Source organism: Thalassophryne amazonica, chromosome 13, assembly GCF_902500255.1.
Source record: "Thalassophryne amazonica chromosome 13, fThaAma1.1, whole genome shotgun sequence".
NCBI classification, from domain to species: domain Eukaryota; kingdom Metazoa; phylum Chordata; class Actinopteri; order Batrachoidiformes; family Batrachoididae; genus Thalassophryne; species Thalassophryne amazonica.
In genome coordinates, this window is record NC_047115.1 from 35668610 (window position 1) to 35685138 (window position 16529).

The 16529-nt window shown below is 39.8% G+C and overlaps 2 protein-coding genes across 2 annotated transcripts; one reads left to right on the forward strand and one right to left on the reverse strand.

Annotated features, from left to right (window-relative positions):
• The first annotated feature begins 1518 nt into the window (after nt 1-1518).
• LOC117523440 (DNA damage-inducible transcript 4 protein-like) lies at nt 1519-3290 on the forward strand. Its single transcript, XM_034184976.1, has 2 exons — nt 1519-1746; nt 2779-3290. The coding sequence occupies exons 1-2, from the start codon at nt 1596-1598 to the stop codon at nt 3285-3287; spliced, it is 660 nt and encodes a 219-aa protein (XP_034040867.1). The 5' UTR covers nt 1519-1595; the 3' UTR covers nt 3288-3290.
• Nucleotides 3291-3931: 641 nt separating this feature from the next.
• dnajb12a (DnaJ heat shock protein family (Hsp40) member B12a) lies at nt 3932-16317 on the reverse strand. The gene is made up of 9 exons (XM_034184975.1): nt 16142-16317; nt 14212-14383; nt 13290-13435; nt 13040-13210; nt 10374-10453; nt 10184-10293; nt 9921-10093; nt 9681-9814; nt 3932-4532 (listed from the first exon to the last, which is right to left on the reverse strand). The coding sequence occupies exons 1-8, from the start codon at nt 16272-16274 to the stop codon at nt 9702-9704; spliced, it is 1098 nt and encodes a 365-aa protein (XP_034040866.1). The 5' UTR covers nt 16275-16317; the 3' UTR covers nt 3932-4532; nt 9681-9701.
• Between the last annotated feature and the right edge of the window lie 212 nt (nt 16318-16529).

Genomic DNA, 16529 nt, shown 5'->3' on the forward strand with positions numbered 1-16529 from the left:
ATTTCACTGATTACCATCACTTTGAGCAGATGGAATCAGTTAATCAGTATTCACCACAGCCATTTCCATCATTTTTGCAAAATCAAGTACCATATGCTGTTCTACATTCCTGTCCTTGATACCATATCTACCCATTACTTCCTCATCACCTCTTTTCCCTTCGCCAACATGGCCATTGAAGTCCACTCCTATATTCTTTTATGCTTGGGCACATTCTCTACCACCTCATCTAACTCACTCCAAAAATCTTCTTTCTACTTCATCTCGCAACAACCCTGTGGGGCGTATGCACTGATGATATTCATCATCACCCCTTCAACTTCCAAGTTCACACTCATCACCCTGTCAGACACTCACTTCACCTGCAACACACTCTTCCTTTAAAATGACCCCAACACCATTTCTCTTCCTATACACACCACAATACAACTTGAACCCACGGCCTATGCTCCTGCTCTTACCTGGTCTCTTGCACACACAATATGTCTACCTTTCCCCCTTGTAGTCATGCTCCCATCAAAGTTCCAGGTGTCACTTCCACCCTTCTAGTTTTCCTCTTCTCCTGCTGTCTGTGGACACGTTCTCTTCTTTTTCTTCTTTGCCCAGCAGTAGCCCAATTTCCGCCGGCACCGTTGTGCAATGGCACCGGTGGCAGTCAATATTAAACTGGGCCTTGACCAATCTGGTATGGAAATTCGATTTTTTAAATTTTTTGTCTGCATGGTTGGGTTGGCTTGTTTTACGCTGGACGCCCTTCCTGACGCAACCCTCCTCATTTATCAGGACACACAGGCACTCAGAATGTCCTGGCTGCACAAATTTGAAACAACTTCAACATGCTCTACTTAATACTAGGACTTGGACCAGTGGATCCTAGGACTAATGGCAAGTTCCCACATTTTACATATCGTCCCAACTTTGTCTGATTCAGGTTGTATTAAATTCTATTCGGAAATCACTTATGACCTAAGTAGTCAAAAAGTGCACAAAATGGTTCATCATATCAAGATCTTGATCATTTCATATTCACTGATTATAACAAATTAATTAAAAATATTCAACTGTAATTTCTTTTTTGTGGTTGTGCATTGTGCCTAATAACTATCGAAGTTAAATGAGTTTCAGATGTTTGTTTCGACAAGCTGTAGACTCCCTGAGGATCTGCAGGATTCCGCTCAGCCTACGTGCCGTACGTGCAGAAAACGAAATTCTCACACAGGCTTCATTTTTCACCAACTCCCTCCAAAACGGGCTGTATTTTTTAACGTTTCCTGCTAACTCACAACGGAGTGTGGCTCGCGTATCGGTGGCGCTTTTAATTTTTAATTTCCGAGAGTGTGGAAATGCATTAATAAATGTGGAAAAAAAACTGGGAGATTATATGTTGCTGGGCAGAGTAACAAGAAACGGGGGGTACGTGAGACGAAACGCCATTGGTGGGAGAACGGCAGTAGGCGTGGCCAGCCGGCCGGCGTACTTAACGCTTTGTTCCATTGTTGCCGGTTGAATTTTTCAGCTGGTCTGGCTCGAGGAGGAGGAGGAGGGCTGAGAGGGAGCCGATTTATAGAAGAACGGTGCACTTATTTGATGAGAGAATGTCTTTTTCTTGCGGCCAGTCTCTGGACGGCAGCTGTCCTCCGTCTCCGCTGGAGGACAGGAGCTCCAAGCGGCTGTCCTGGAGCAGTCTGCTGCAGAAGGTGTCCGATCTGCAGGGACTCGATCAGCTGGGCAGCAGCACTGAAACCGGTCAGTACCGCAAGCTTTTGTCTCTATAGTCATCTTTTATTTACACATTTTCTTCTTTACGTGTACGTGGACAAACACAAGTAGCTAAAAGACAAACTAGTTAAGAGAGGCACAGACTTATTTCAGTGGCGGATCCAGTTTTTTCCATCCTTGGTGGTGATGGCGGGGGGGGGGGGGGGGGGGGTGGGGAACTATCGATCTTGGAGTAAATATGCATTTTAAAGCAGATGTGATGGACTTACTACAAACGTACTGGGAGCTCACACATACAGCACACAGCTTGAAGGGGTGGAGGCGCTGTAGGACCATTCGACCTATTGACATCCTATAATCTCTTGTATGCCAGAGAGTCGCTGCAGTCAAACAACATAGAGAATCCACATGATGACAATTGTAAAGGAATATTATACTACAATTTTTTTTTTATGCTTTTCATCGTGTTAATAAGAAACTGCTGCATGATACCCTGAAAACTTGCTAAAACAATTATAACAAATTATCCTTGTCTGCTACGTTTAATCTGCGTGGAATTTAATAAACGCAAACCGAATTTCAGACATATATATATTAGTCTGTAACAAAGAGGACAAACAGTGTTGTAAAGAAGAATAATCAAGACGTTAAAGAGCAAACTTCACTTTCCCTCAGAACGACATGATCAGGAAGCGAGCATAGCTCACGTTGAAAATAACGGAGAGACAGTGATTCTCACGTTTACATAAAATAAACGCAATAACGTCTATAACCCAGAGAATATATTCATGAGAGTTTTAGACACAACATAAAAACAGTTTTTTGTTGTGATGTTAATGGTGTTGTCCATGTGCAGCGGTTAAAGTGAAGCCCAATCAGAGCATCTCAATGCAGTCCTCAATGTTACTGAGATCTCGCAGTGCGGCGACCTCTTCGAAGTTTTGCGGGATTTGAAACGTCAATAGGGCAAATAGAATGGCCTTGGTAGTCAACTCAAGTGTATTTTATAATACTGAGATTTGTGAATCATGACTAATGTATTTGGGTTTGTTCTTCCAGGGTCTTCAGCCGACATGTCCATGGATTCAGACACCAGCTCCTTGTGGTATTCTCTGGAGGAGAACATCGCTACAGAGGTGATGGCAACAATCACACAGAGCCTATACGAGTCTTCACATGTCCTAGGCTGCTTCAAACTCATCTTACCAGACTGTCTGCTCCACAACATCAGCCAGGAGCTCATTCACTTAGCTGACAGTGAGCCATGTGGCCTCAGGGGGGCGCTCATAGACTTGTGTGTTGAGTCTGGGGACCAGGGGCTGCTATGCACTTTGGATCAAATTGCAGTGGATGCCACTTTGGTCCCGACCTTCCACGTGACCCTGGTTCTTAGACTGGAGTCTGGAGGACTGTGGCAGAAAGTTCAGAAACTCTTTAAAGATCCAAAGTCGTCACAGACACACGGGTCACGTGCAAGAGCCCGACACAGTCTGAGACTGAAAACCACCTTCAGGGCTATCAAAAGGAAACTATACAGTTCAGGAGAGCTGCTGGTTGAGGAGTGCTAATGACCAAGTGTACCAAACAGTGAAGATGAAGGTCATCCATCAAAGGGAACATTACTGCTGCTACATTATCAATGCATTCATATGTTCTGTGTATTCACTATGGCAGCTTGTCACCTGGTTACAAGTGATCCACTGAAGGTTCACATTTATAGACAACATATTTCTAATGTTAAAAAAAAAAAAAATCTGCAAGTATCCTGTGCCATATTTTGTACTTTTCATAACATAGAACATGAATAAATTATTTTCTTTAAATTGCTGTGTCAGCTTTCTTCTCATTTCTGTGGAGTCGATGACTAATGAAGGTCGCAAGTGCTTATTACAATAAGCTAGAGTATAACCTGACTCATTCATGGGAATTTCTTCAGTTTCCAAAATCTGTGGAATCCCATCTCACTTTTTTAAATTTAATAATTATGCCAACAGCATAAGTAGGTAATGGTAACAGAATTACAATCACTGCAATCTTTTTTATGTTAACCTAAAATATGTCTTGATTTTGTTGTCATTGTAATTCTGTGCAGGTCAGCATAAAACACACACACACACACACACACACACACACACAACACACACCACACACACACACACACAACACACACACACACACACACACCCACACACCACACACACCACACACCAGCCTTCATTGGACAAATTGAATTCAAATAAACCATGATACAACTTTATCATGAACAATTTAATAAATAAGTGTTTACTTTTATTAATGTAATCATTTTCAGTACTCATGATCCAACAGACTACAAGCAAATCCACATAAAATCTGCAGTTTTAAGTAAAATGAATATTTACACTTGTTAAGAACTATAAAATTCTGTGGGAGTGGCTCAGACGTGTGTCAAGGAAAAGGCCATGGGTGTTCTCAAAACATCAGGAAATCAAAAGGTTAGGACAAAGGAAGCTAATTGTAGCAGCTGTTGTTAGCATTTCAATTAGATGCGTATGCTTTTTGTCCTTTTCTAAAAATTTATTTTTTGCCATGATGCCAAGCGGAACACTTGGTGATCTGAAGGACAAAGGATTAAAACAATGTCCGCAATCAAATCATCTCACAAGTCCTACAGGAAGTCAATCTACACAAGGTTGCAGAGAGGTTCCCTGATGAGTTTTGCTGCCCCCTGGTGTGTAAGGCCTTTTTTATTCTCTGGTTTTGCTGCAGTAATATCATCCAATATAATTGGGCTCTGGCAAGTGTCTTCCAGTTGGATTCAAGTACAGACGAACCTGGAAAAACAGAAGAAGCACTCTCATAACCTTTAGGGGGGAAAGGGGAAACCCCCCCTCCACAAACAAAATAATAATAACTAAGCAAAACGTTTGTACAGTAGTGTTCAGAATAATAGTAGTGCTATGTGACTAAAAGGATTAATCCAGGTTTTGAGTATATTTCTTATTGTTACATGGGAAAAAAGGTACCAGTAGATTATCACAAATCCAACAAGACCAAGCATTCATGATATGCACACTCTTAAGGCTATGAAATTGGGATATTAGTAAAAAAAAAAGTAGAAAAGGGGGTGTTCACAATACAACCACTGGCAATAACTTTGGAATCACTGGCCTCGGAGGATGTTCATTCAGTTGTTTAATTTTGTAGAAAAAAAGCAGATCACAGACATGACACAAAACTAAAGTCATTTCAAATGGCAACTTTCTGGCTTTAAGAAACACTATAAGAAATCAAGAAAAAAAAATTGTGGAAGTCAGTAACGGTTACTTTTTTAGACCAAGCAGAAGGAAAAAAATATGCAATCACTCAATTCTGAGGAATAAATTATGGAATCACCCTGTACATTTTCATCCCCAAAACTAACACCTGCATCAAATCAGATCTGCTCGTTAGTCTGCATCTAAAAAGGAGTGATCACACCTTGGAGAGCTGTTGCACCAAGTGGACTGACATGAATCATGGCTCCAACACGAGAGATGTTAATTGAAACAAAGGAGAGGATTATCAAACTCTTAAAAGAGGGTAAATCATCACACAATGTTGCAAAAGATGTTGGTTGTTCACAGTCAGCTGTGTCTAAACTCTGGACCAAATACAAACAACATGGGAAGGTTGTTAAAGGCAAACATACTGGTAGATCAAGGAAGACATCAAAGCGTCAAGACAGAAAACTTACAGCAATATGTCTCAAAAATCGAAAATGCACAACAAAACAAATGAGGAACAAATGGGAGGAAACTGGAGTCAACGTCTGTGACCAAACTGTAAGAAACCGCCTAAAGGAAATGGGATTTACATACAGAAAAGATAAACGAAAGTCATCATTAACACCTAAACAGAAAAAAAACAAGGTTACAATGGGCTAAGGAAAAGCAATCGTGGACTGTGGATGACTGGATGAAAGTCATATTCAATGATGAATCTCGAATCTGCATTGGGCAAGGTGATGATGCTGGAACTTTTGTTTGGTGCCGTTCCAATGAGATTTATAAAGATGACTGCCTGAAGAGAACAAGTAAATTTCCACAGTCATTGATGATATGGGGCTGCATGTCAGGTAAAGGCACTGGGGAGATGGCTGTCATTACATCATCAATAAATGCACAAGTTTACGTTGATATTTTGGACACTTTTCTTATCCCATCAATTGAAAGGATGTTTGGGGATGATGAAATCATTTTTCAAGATGATAATGCATCTTGCCATAAGAGCAAAAACTGTGAAAACATTCCTTGCAAAAAGACACATAGGGTCAATGTCATGGCCTGCAAATAGTCCGGATCTTAATCCAATTGAAAATCTTTGGTGGAAGTTGAAGAAAATGGTCCATGACAAGGCTCCAACCTGCAAAGCTGATCTGGCAACAGCAAACAGAGAAAGTTGGAGCCAGATTGATGAAGAGCACTGTTTGTCACTCATTAAGTCCATGCCTCAGAGACTGCAAGCTGTTATAAAAGCCAGAGGTGGTGCAACAAAATACTAGTGATGTGTTAGAGCGTTCTTTTGTTTTTCATGATTCCATAATTTTTTCCTCAGAATTGAGTGATTCCATATTTTTTCCCTCTTTTTCCCCCTTGGTCTAACAAAGTAACCATTAGTGACTGCCACAATTTTTTTCCTGATTTCTTAGTGTTTCTTAAAGCCAGAAAGCTGCCATTTGAAATGACTTTAGTTTTGTGTCATGTCTGTGATCTGCTTTTTTTCTACAAAATTAAACAACTGAATGAACATCCTCCAAGGCCGGTGATTCCATAATTTTTGCCAGGGGTTGTAATAGTAGCATCTGCTGTTGATGCTACAAACTAAAAACTATTATGTTCAAACTGCTTTTTTAGCAATCCTGTGAATCACTAAATTAGTATTTAGTTGTATAACAACAGTTTTTCATGATTTCTTCACATCTGCGAGGCATTAATTTTGTTGGTTTGTAACCAAGATTTTGCTCATTTACGCGTGTGGTTGGGGTCATTGTCTTGTTGAAACACCTATTTCAAGGGCATGTCCTCTTCAGCATAAGGCAACATGACCTCTTCAAGTATTTTGACATATCCAAACTGATCCATGATACCTGGTAGGCGATATATAGGCCCAACACCATAGTAGGAGAAACATGCCCATATCATGATGCTTGCACCACCATGCTTCACTGTCTTCACTGTGAACTGTGACTTGAATTCAGAGTTTGGGGGTCGTCTCACAAACTGTCTGCGGCTCTTGGACCCAAAAAGAACAATTTTGCTCTCATCAGTCCACAAAATATTCCTCCATTTCTCTTTAGGCCAGTTGATGTGTTCTTTGGCAAATTGTAACCTCTTCTGCACATGTCTTATTTAACAGAGGGACTTTGCGGGGGATTCTTGCAAATAAATTAGCTTCACAAAGGCATCTTCTAACTGTCACAGCACTTACAGGTAACTCCAGACTGTCTTTGATCATCCTGGAGCTGATCAATGGGTGAGCCTTTGCCATTCTGGGTATTCTTCTATCCATTTTGATGGTTGTTTTCCATTTTCTTCCATGCGTCTGTTTTTTTTTGTCCATTTTAAAACATTGGAGATCATTGTAGATGAACATCCTATAATTTTTAGCACCTGCGTATAAGTTTTCCCCTCTCCAATCAACTTTTTAATCAACTACGCTGTTCTTCTGAACAATGTCTTGAACATCCCATTTTCCTCAGGCTTTCAAAGAGAAAAGCATGTTCAACAGGTGCTGGCTTCATCCTTAAATAGGGGACACCTGATTCACACCTGTTTGTTCCACAAAATTGACAGACTCACTGACTGAATGCCACACTACTATTATTGTGAACACCCCCTTTTCTATGTTTTTTTTTTTTACTAATAGCCCAATTTCATAGCCTTAAGAGTGTGCATATCATGAATGCTTGGTCTTGTTGGATTTGTGAGAATCTACTGAATCTACTGGTACCTTGTTTCCTATGTAACAATAAGAAATATACTCAAAACCTGGATGAATCTTTTTAGTCACATAGCACTACTATTATTCTGAACACTACTGTACATTTTAGCCAATGATTTGCAAATCAGTCAACAATTAAAAAAATTGAAGTTTTTTCATTCACTTGCTCCTCTATTAGCTCTAAATTGCAGCATTAAAAGAAAAATGACAGATACTGTAAACCTACTTGCTGTAAGCAAACAAACCCCTTAAAGTGACACACTGATTATCTAGGTCAAATAGTTAAACATTACATTCTTCAGCGCTTAAACCTGGATGCCTCCAGGACAGCTGCTTTTTGTTAAAATATTACAAATAACATTAATTTTGTTCCTGTTTCCTCCAAACGACATTATGAATACATCTGTGATTACCTAGCAACAGTGACTCGTGTTTTAGAAAGTAGCTTGTGACCTAATTATCTGGCCAGGTTAATTAGTTTTACCCTCTCAAAATGGTTCACATTCTAACTTATTTTCTATGGAACTATTAACATGTACACTAAGACGAAACACTACTGTAAAAGTCATGTCATTTTATCATAGTTGAGGCTATGAACAGTCATTTGGAGAATGATACTATATTGCACATGGGGTTCAGAAACCACAGCCACCTTTGAGTTTTCAAACTTTTCTAACTATGATTTCAGAATTTCACCTTCAAAATAACCATTAATTATTGTATGCATGTTGATAAAAATTTATTTAAGACAATTAGTTAGCCGTTAATGTAGTTCTACTAGGATCCGTACACTGATCCACATCTGTCAGATTGTAAAAAAAAAAATAAAATAAAAAAAAATCATTGGCCATTTTATCTTGACAAATTACTTATCAAAGTAGTAACATGTCATTTGAGAACAAAAGCACACCAATAGGTGCTGATCTTGTTTCCACAAAGTGAAGGCCTTAACATTTCTGGAGATAACTATTTTATCACTGAGCAATCAGTTCTTTTGGGTCCAAGTTTTGTTTCGCCACAGTGATAAAACTCTGGTGCAATCAGGTGCCTGTGATAATCTCCAATACTGAGGCAACACAACGGATTAGCAAATGTCAAGTCAGTCAAACACAGAGGGGAAAAGGTTCTTTGTAATGGGTTACACCAAAATTTATGCTACTCCATATCTGCAACTCTGTAGCCACTAAGAGCCCACTGTGGCCTTGCAAACCCTCTCTGAGCTCCTCCCCATCGCCTGAGGTGCACCTCTCAAAAACTGAAACTACACATCAAAATAACGGAGAATGCACGGGCTGTGATTGGTCACTTTTCCAGTTTCACTCAATCATCACCTGCTGTATTTAAAAGTGTTTGCAGTACGCCCGGTGATTACATTTCATTCATAGAGCAAATGGAGGAACGGCTGGCAGAGGAAGTCTGAAAATATGAATACCTTTATAACACGCCATCAAATAACTAAAAAGACGCTCTAAGGACCAGCAATTCATGGAGAAAACTGCACGCAACACTGGAGGATTGTATAAATAAGTGGAGGTTGTTGAGGGAATAATGTCAGTCCCAAGAAAAAAAGAAAAGAAAAAAAAAAAGACCAGCAGCAGTGGCGATGGGGCAGCAAGAAAGTCCCTGTCTTGTACACCATATTCTTCACATCAATTCCGCTACCATTCTGGCAGTAAATTACACTGTGACAGCCCTCAGTGCAATGGAGAACTCTGAAAAGGTCACGCCCATGTTGACGCAATTGCGTGGCCATGGAGTTACAGAGTTGTAGAGGCATAAAAAGGGCTTTACTTTGAGGACATAAGTATCTGTATCTACTATGGTAATACTTTATAGAATGAAATAATCTAATTTCTACAACTTGTTAAAACTGACAGTCGGTGCAATTCATAGATCATAGGATAAGCAATGTAAAAACAGGGATGGTTTCCAAGATTTATCAATTAATTCCTAGTGTGTAACATTACTTCATAAATACAACGGCATTTGTGGCAACTTACCCATGTGTGTCCCAGTGGTTTCTACCCATCTTGAATCTCAGATAGCCGGGAACAGCTGGGAGTCCCCATTCTCTGTGCCCTTTGGTATAAGTCTGAATCTCCAAAGTAACGAGCACGATACAGTAGACCTTCCTCTGAAAGGACATGTAAGCGTAGTTGGCCTCAGACAAACGCACTACTAAATAAAATAGTAAAACAGTAAAATCCAGGAGATCTACACCTGCAGTGATGTAAACTTACTCTGTTGCTTCTCTTTCCAACAGTTGTTTCTGAGGTTGGAGATATAATCTTCTTCTACACTCCTTTCAACATTCTTCAAGTTATTCCCCGAATATTCTTCATCAAAACGTTCTCCCACATAGAAAAGAACCTTCAAGTTTGATGTATACTTTTTGTGGATATGTCCGGCTGACCTGGTGTGAAAGATGAGGCAGACGAAATGAGAGTGAGACAAGCTGGTGAACTGATCAGCCGCTGTGATTGTACTGTAACTGCTAACTTACGGGCGGTAACTAAGGCTGTACGGCGGCGGGGTCACCATCATTTGGCTGAGAGCAGAAACAATAATGAGGATTAAGATGGGCATCAGTTGTACGAACAGGGCCAGTCCTCCCTGCACAACAACAAGAAACATCTCAGGATTCATTCACTATTAAATTCAAACATTGCAGAATTACTGCACGTATGCCTTACGTCTCTATGTTGTTCTCGTCTTTCTTGTCTATTCTGTTGGGCAAAGTGCATTCTTCCATTTCTGTAAACATGTACATTACCTATAGACAACAACAAAAGAAATTTAAACTTAGTTTCTAGCATTTGTGCATCAGGCCTGTGTTGGTTTCATTCAAACTGATTAAGTCAGTTATCCCATTTTTAAGCTATCCAGTGATGAGGTAGTATTTAGGTACAGGATGTCTATGATAATTTACAACAGAGCTGAGCCACATTGATACAGATGCGAGATCAGATTGAAAAGATTGTTCCACTTCACTGGCAGCCATCCTGGTTGTAATCAAAGAACCTGGACAGTGGATGTGGCCCACAACTGGAATCAAAGCAGTGAAGTGACCAAAGTGGGAATTACTGCTGTGGAGCTTTTACTTGGGAGCTCTGAGTTTTGGCTGCAGGTGGTGACACATGTTGGCCTCCAAGGCTTTCCAAGAAACCATTGCAATTGTGACTGGAATTTTACATATACTCATCAAAGGCATGAATGTCATGAAATTTTTGGGCTTTTAATGTCTTTGAACTGTTCTTTTTGCCAGGGTGGAATGACTGCACAGCATATTGTCATTAATGACTATGAAAAACAAACAAAACAAAAACAAGAATTGTTTGAAAAGTTTGAATTTCTTTTGGCTCAAAATTATACATCTAGGCTCAAATAGGCACATACATTCACTTCAGTCTTTCAATAAGTTGTGCTGAAGGTTCTATAATGTATTTTAATGTGACAATGTCATTTAACTCCTCATTTGTGATCATGATTGACCACAACTGGTAGTTTCTCTTTGCCAATATAAATATAACGCAATGCTAAAATACCATGGGCCGTATGAGCCTTGTGTTCTTTATAATTTACAGTTGTTTAATTAATCATTAAGATACTGTTGTCTAACATACAATCAAAAACAATATTTACATTTTAACAGTGTCTGCAGGCTTTACGTGTGTGTGTACATGAGCTTTTGATAAAAGCAGAAGTTATGGAAATCAAGGAATATTTGTAGAGCACCCTCTGTGCATTTGCTGGGATTAATGAGACAAATTTAACTCCACAGGAAGTTACAACCTGGTCTCACGGAAAGTCGTGATTCAGCAGCATGAAATATACAGTGGGAAAAATAAGTATTTGACCCCCTGTCAGTTTTGCAGGTTTTTCCACCTACAAAGAATGGAGAGGTCTGTAATTTTTATCGTAGGTACACTTCAACTGTGAGAGACAGAATCTTTAAAAAAATCCAGAAAATCACATTGTATAATTTTTAAATAATTAATTTGCATTTTATTGCATAAAATAAGTATTTGAACCCCCTACCAACCAGCAAGAATTCTGGCTCTCACAGACCTGTTAATTTTTCTTTAAGAAGCCCTCTTATTCTGCACTCTTACCTGTATTAATTGCACCTGTTTGAACTTGTTACCTGTATAAAAGACACCTGTTCACACACTCAGTCAATCACACTCCAACCTGTCCACCATAGCCCAGAACAAAGAGCTGTCTAAGGAAACCAGGGCCAAAACTGTAGACCTGCACAAGGCTGGGATGGACTACAGGACAACAGGCAAGCAGCTTGGTGGAAGATAACAACTGTTATGATTATTTATTAGAAAGTGGAAGAAACACAAGATGACTGTCAATCTCCCTCGGTCTGGGATTCCATGCAAGAGCTCACTTTGTGGGGTAAGGATGATTCTGAGAAAGCTCAGAACTACACAGGAGGACCTGGTCAATGACCTGAAGAGAGCTGGGACCACAGTCACAAAGATTACATTAGTAACACATGATGCTGTCATGGTTTTAAAATCCTGCAGGGCAGCATTGTCCCCTGCTCAAGCCAGCACATGTCCAGGCCCGTTTGAAGTTCACCAGTGACCATCTGGATGATCCAGAGGAGGCATGGGAGAAGGTCATGTGGTCAGATGAGACCACAATAGAGCTTTTTGGAATCAACTCCACTTACCATGTTTAGAGGATGAGAACAACCCCAAGACAACCATTCCAACCGTGAAGCATGGGGGTGGAAACATCACACTCTGGGGTGCTCTTCTGCAAAGGGGACAAGACGACTGCACCGTACTGAAGGGAGGATGGATGGGGTCATGTATTGCGATATTTTGGCAAACAACCTCCTTCTCTCAGTAAGAGCATTGAAGATGGGTCATGGCTGGGTCTTCCAGCATGACAATGACCCCAAACACACAGCCAGGGCAACTAAGGACGGGCTCCGTAAGAAGCATTTCAAGGTCCTGGAGTGGCCTGGCCAGTCTCCAGACCTGAACTCAATAGAAAATCTTTGGAGGGAGCTGAAACTCCAAACCTGAAAGATTTGGAGATCTGTATGGAGGAGTGGACCAAAATCCCTGTTGCAAACGTCTGACCTGTGTAATGGCAGACAAATGTTTCTGTACCAATTGTTAAGCTCTGTTTTTCTAAGGGGTCAAATACTTATTTTATGCAATAAAATGCAAATTAATTATTTAAAAATCATACAATGTGATTTTCTGGATTTTTTTTAAAATTAGATTCTGTCTCTCACAGTTGAAGGAGTCAAATACTTATTTTCCCCACTGTACATTACACCTCGACAGATAAAATCACATCAATTCTTATCCTTACATATCTGACATCTACTCACTTGATGGGAAACCCCCACCAAAAAACATGTTGAACAGGTCCTCAGGTGAGATATCTGCTTCAAATTCACGGTGATGCCTGTGTCTGTTCGGCTGTGACCTTTCCTCTCCATACTGGTCGTACTGCCTTCGTTTGTCAGTGTTACTCAGCACAGCGTAGGCGTTACCAATAGCTGAAAAATAGACACATTAGGTGAAATTTATGTTGCACAGCTACCTGTAATAAACACCAAAACTGTTTTTTCCTTTTACCCTTGAATGCTTCTGTAGCTCCAGGGGCATGGTTTTTATCTGGGTGAAACTTCAGTGCGAGCTTTCGGTAAGCCTTCTTTAGATCCTCATCAGATGCACTCTTCTCAACTCCCAGAATCTGGTAGTAATCTTTACAGCTCTTAATTCTGTAAAAAGAAAGGTGGGTTAGCGCATTGTGATAAGTGAACCATTTATGTGATTAAAAACAGCAGAAGCTACTCAGAAAGTAATAGAAGAGGCTCTGTTCTGGTTGATTTAGGCAACTTGCAAGTAGGAATGTGTCAGTATATAAGAATGTAATTATCCATGAATTACCACCCCAGGTGCATAAACATTAAAAATAATAACCATATCATGCTGTAATGTCTCAAATATTGTTTGGTTAATTTACCATTCTAAATGGGAGTAACAGAAATTCCTTTTGTAGCACCAAACCATTGTCTAACGCAGGCTTGTTTGGATAGTGACGACTTCAGTAATATCGGTCCTAACATACTTGACTATTTCAGCTAAATGACAAGAACTACCAATGGTTCCCTGTGCTTTCTTCATCATTTTTACACTGATATTCACATTTTCTCATCCAGCTCTATGTTGTCTTTTGTCTACCCCACCACAGCAGCTCCAGCAGAGAGCCACACTGGGATTTCGCACAAGTTTTACACCAGATATTATTCCTGATAAAACCCAAGATCTACATGGAGAAACACAAACAGCTTCTGGTGTTCCCAAGCAGTCTCCCAACCAAGTACCAATCAGGATCTACTCTGCTTCACTTATGACAGCACTACACATACCAGAATGGCTGTTTTCAGACAGTTCAATAACGCAGCACAATGTTGTAATAATAATTCCATTTCCAATACAAAGCATCAAAAAGACCACAAATTTAAACACAGATCTGCATACGATACAGACTGACTTTTTGACAGCATCTAGCTGTTCTGTGGTGTAGGGTTTGGTTGAGTCAGTGGCTCCTGCTGAATTAGTCTCCTCTCTGTGACTACGGTGCCTCATAGTGGGTCCTTCACCATTAATGGGCTCCCCATTCTCTTCCGGAGGCTTTCCATTATGTGTTAATGATTCCAGCAATTCTGCAGAAAAAAAAATTGGTGGCATAAAGATTCAAAATCATAAACCCACTTCAAAATATGCGGTCTGTTTACAGCAAGTAATTTTATTAATAATAATGGTGATGATAAAAAGCATGAGGGCTGATGCATACCCTGTGTGCTCTACACTCTACAGTGTAAATATACAAGTAAATAGACATATGTCTGGAATGGTGTTTGTTGACTATGTGTCACCATTTGACTTCTGTGTGACTTTATGAAGTCAGTCACACCAATCAATCACAAATATTTTGCTGCTCAATAGAGCACCCATCTAAGCTTCTTGGTTGTGAGATACAGCAAAAGGGGTGCTTTTTTTCTAGACTAGGTTTCACTTAACATTTGACCAAAAACCACACCAAAATCTAATCAGTTCTAGCCTGTGAAATATTGAGAGAATATAGTCTGATCAGATGAGACCACAACTGAACGTTTTAACTGTCATAATACACACTATGTTTGGAGGTCAAATGGCACTGCACATCAACCCAAAGACACCATACCAGCAATCAAGTTTGGAGGTGGGAACATCATGGTGTGGGGCTGTTTTTCAGGATCTGGCACTGACAAACTTCATGAAATTGAAGGATGAATGGAAAAATGTACCAAGACATTCTTGATAAAAATATGCTGTCACCTACCAGGATGATGAAATAAAAGTGGACATTTCAGCAAAACAATGATCCCAAACACAGCCAAGGAAACTCAATTGGTTTCAGAGAATGAAAATAAAGCTGCTACAGTGGCCCAGCCAATCACCTGATTTGACTCCAACAGAAAATTATGAAAAAAACTAACGATTAAGAGTTCACAGAACAGGTCCACAAAACCTTCAACATTTGAAGACCGTTTGTATGGAAGAATTGGCCAAATCACACCTGAGCAATGCATGGGACTACCTTCTCCCTACAGGAGACATCTTGAAGCTGTCATTACCAACAAAGGCTTTTGTACATAATATTAATAAATTTCAGTAAGTGTGTTGACTGTTTTTTTCACTGTCATTTTATTTTATTACACATAACTTAGTTTCTGTACTTATTTTGGTTTCTTTGCATCTGTGGATTACTTGAGTTGTTACTGACATCTAGTGAAAATTTCATGTCAGTAGTATTTTTACTGAGAAAAATGGTGACACTTTCAATATTTATTTTACCCACTGTATACTATGTATATTAAATATATAACATAACTCAAGAACTACACAAGACATTTGGTGCCATTTGGACAAATGGTGACACGTTTAATATTTAATTTACTCGCTGTAAACTGTGCATATTAAATATGTAACATAACTCAAGAACTACACAAGACATTTTGAATTAAAATGTCCACTTTAAATATTCCAGATAGCCAAATCTGAGTTGTATATATTTGAAAATCGAAAAAACACGATACTGCTTCCTAGTCAAAATGTGATTCCTGTTAAGAACAGCGAAAATGTACTTTGAGGTGTCTTAAATTATTGATGTGGGTAGTTCTAAATGAACTACGGTAGTACAGAAAACAGCAATCCACACGTTTAATAGTCCTTAGAAGAGTAACAAGTGTGATGGTAAGTTTGGGAACGTATAACAACAACCCACTAAATGACGAAAAGAACTTGAGAATGACAGCTGATAAACGTTTAATTTTCAAATCGCAGTGTCATTTAGTAGTGCACCGCTAAACATTATGCTAACGCTAGCAGCGACACGGCCTACCATTAGACAAACAATCATAGACGTTTACTCAACGTACTTTTAGCTTTATCTGTCGGAAACAGTCGTTGTGCCTTTTCCAAAAACTTCTTTGCTTTGTCCGGTTGGCTGTTACTGATCGCGTTTACAGCTATTTTAATGCATCGCTCGGCTTCGTCCTTGTTTGAGTCCATCGCGACGCAGCAGTGTTTACCTGCCGCTGATCGCACGGAGATGACGTCGGCACATCTTCTTCTTTTGTCAGGTTATTGGCAGTTGGCCACCCAGTGGAGCATTACCGCCACATGCAGGATTGGTGTCCATGCATAGCACGTACAGCTGACTGACTACACAAAAAGGGCGTCACTTTACCGTTCGGCAAGGCTGCCCAATTTCCCCGAAATTGTTTATTTTGACCACTCATTTGTTAACCATGCTCATTAAGAACA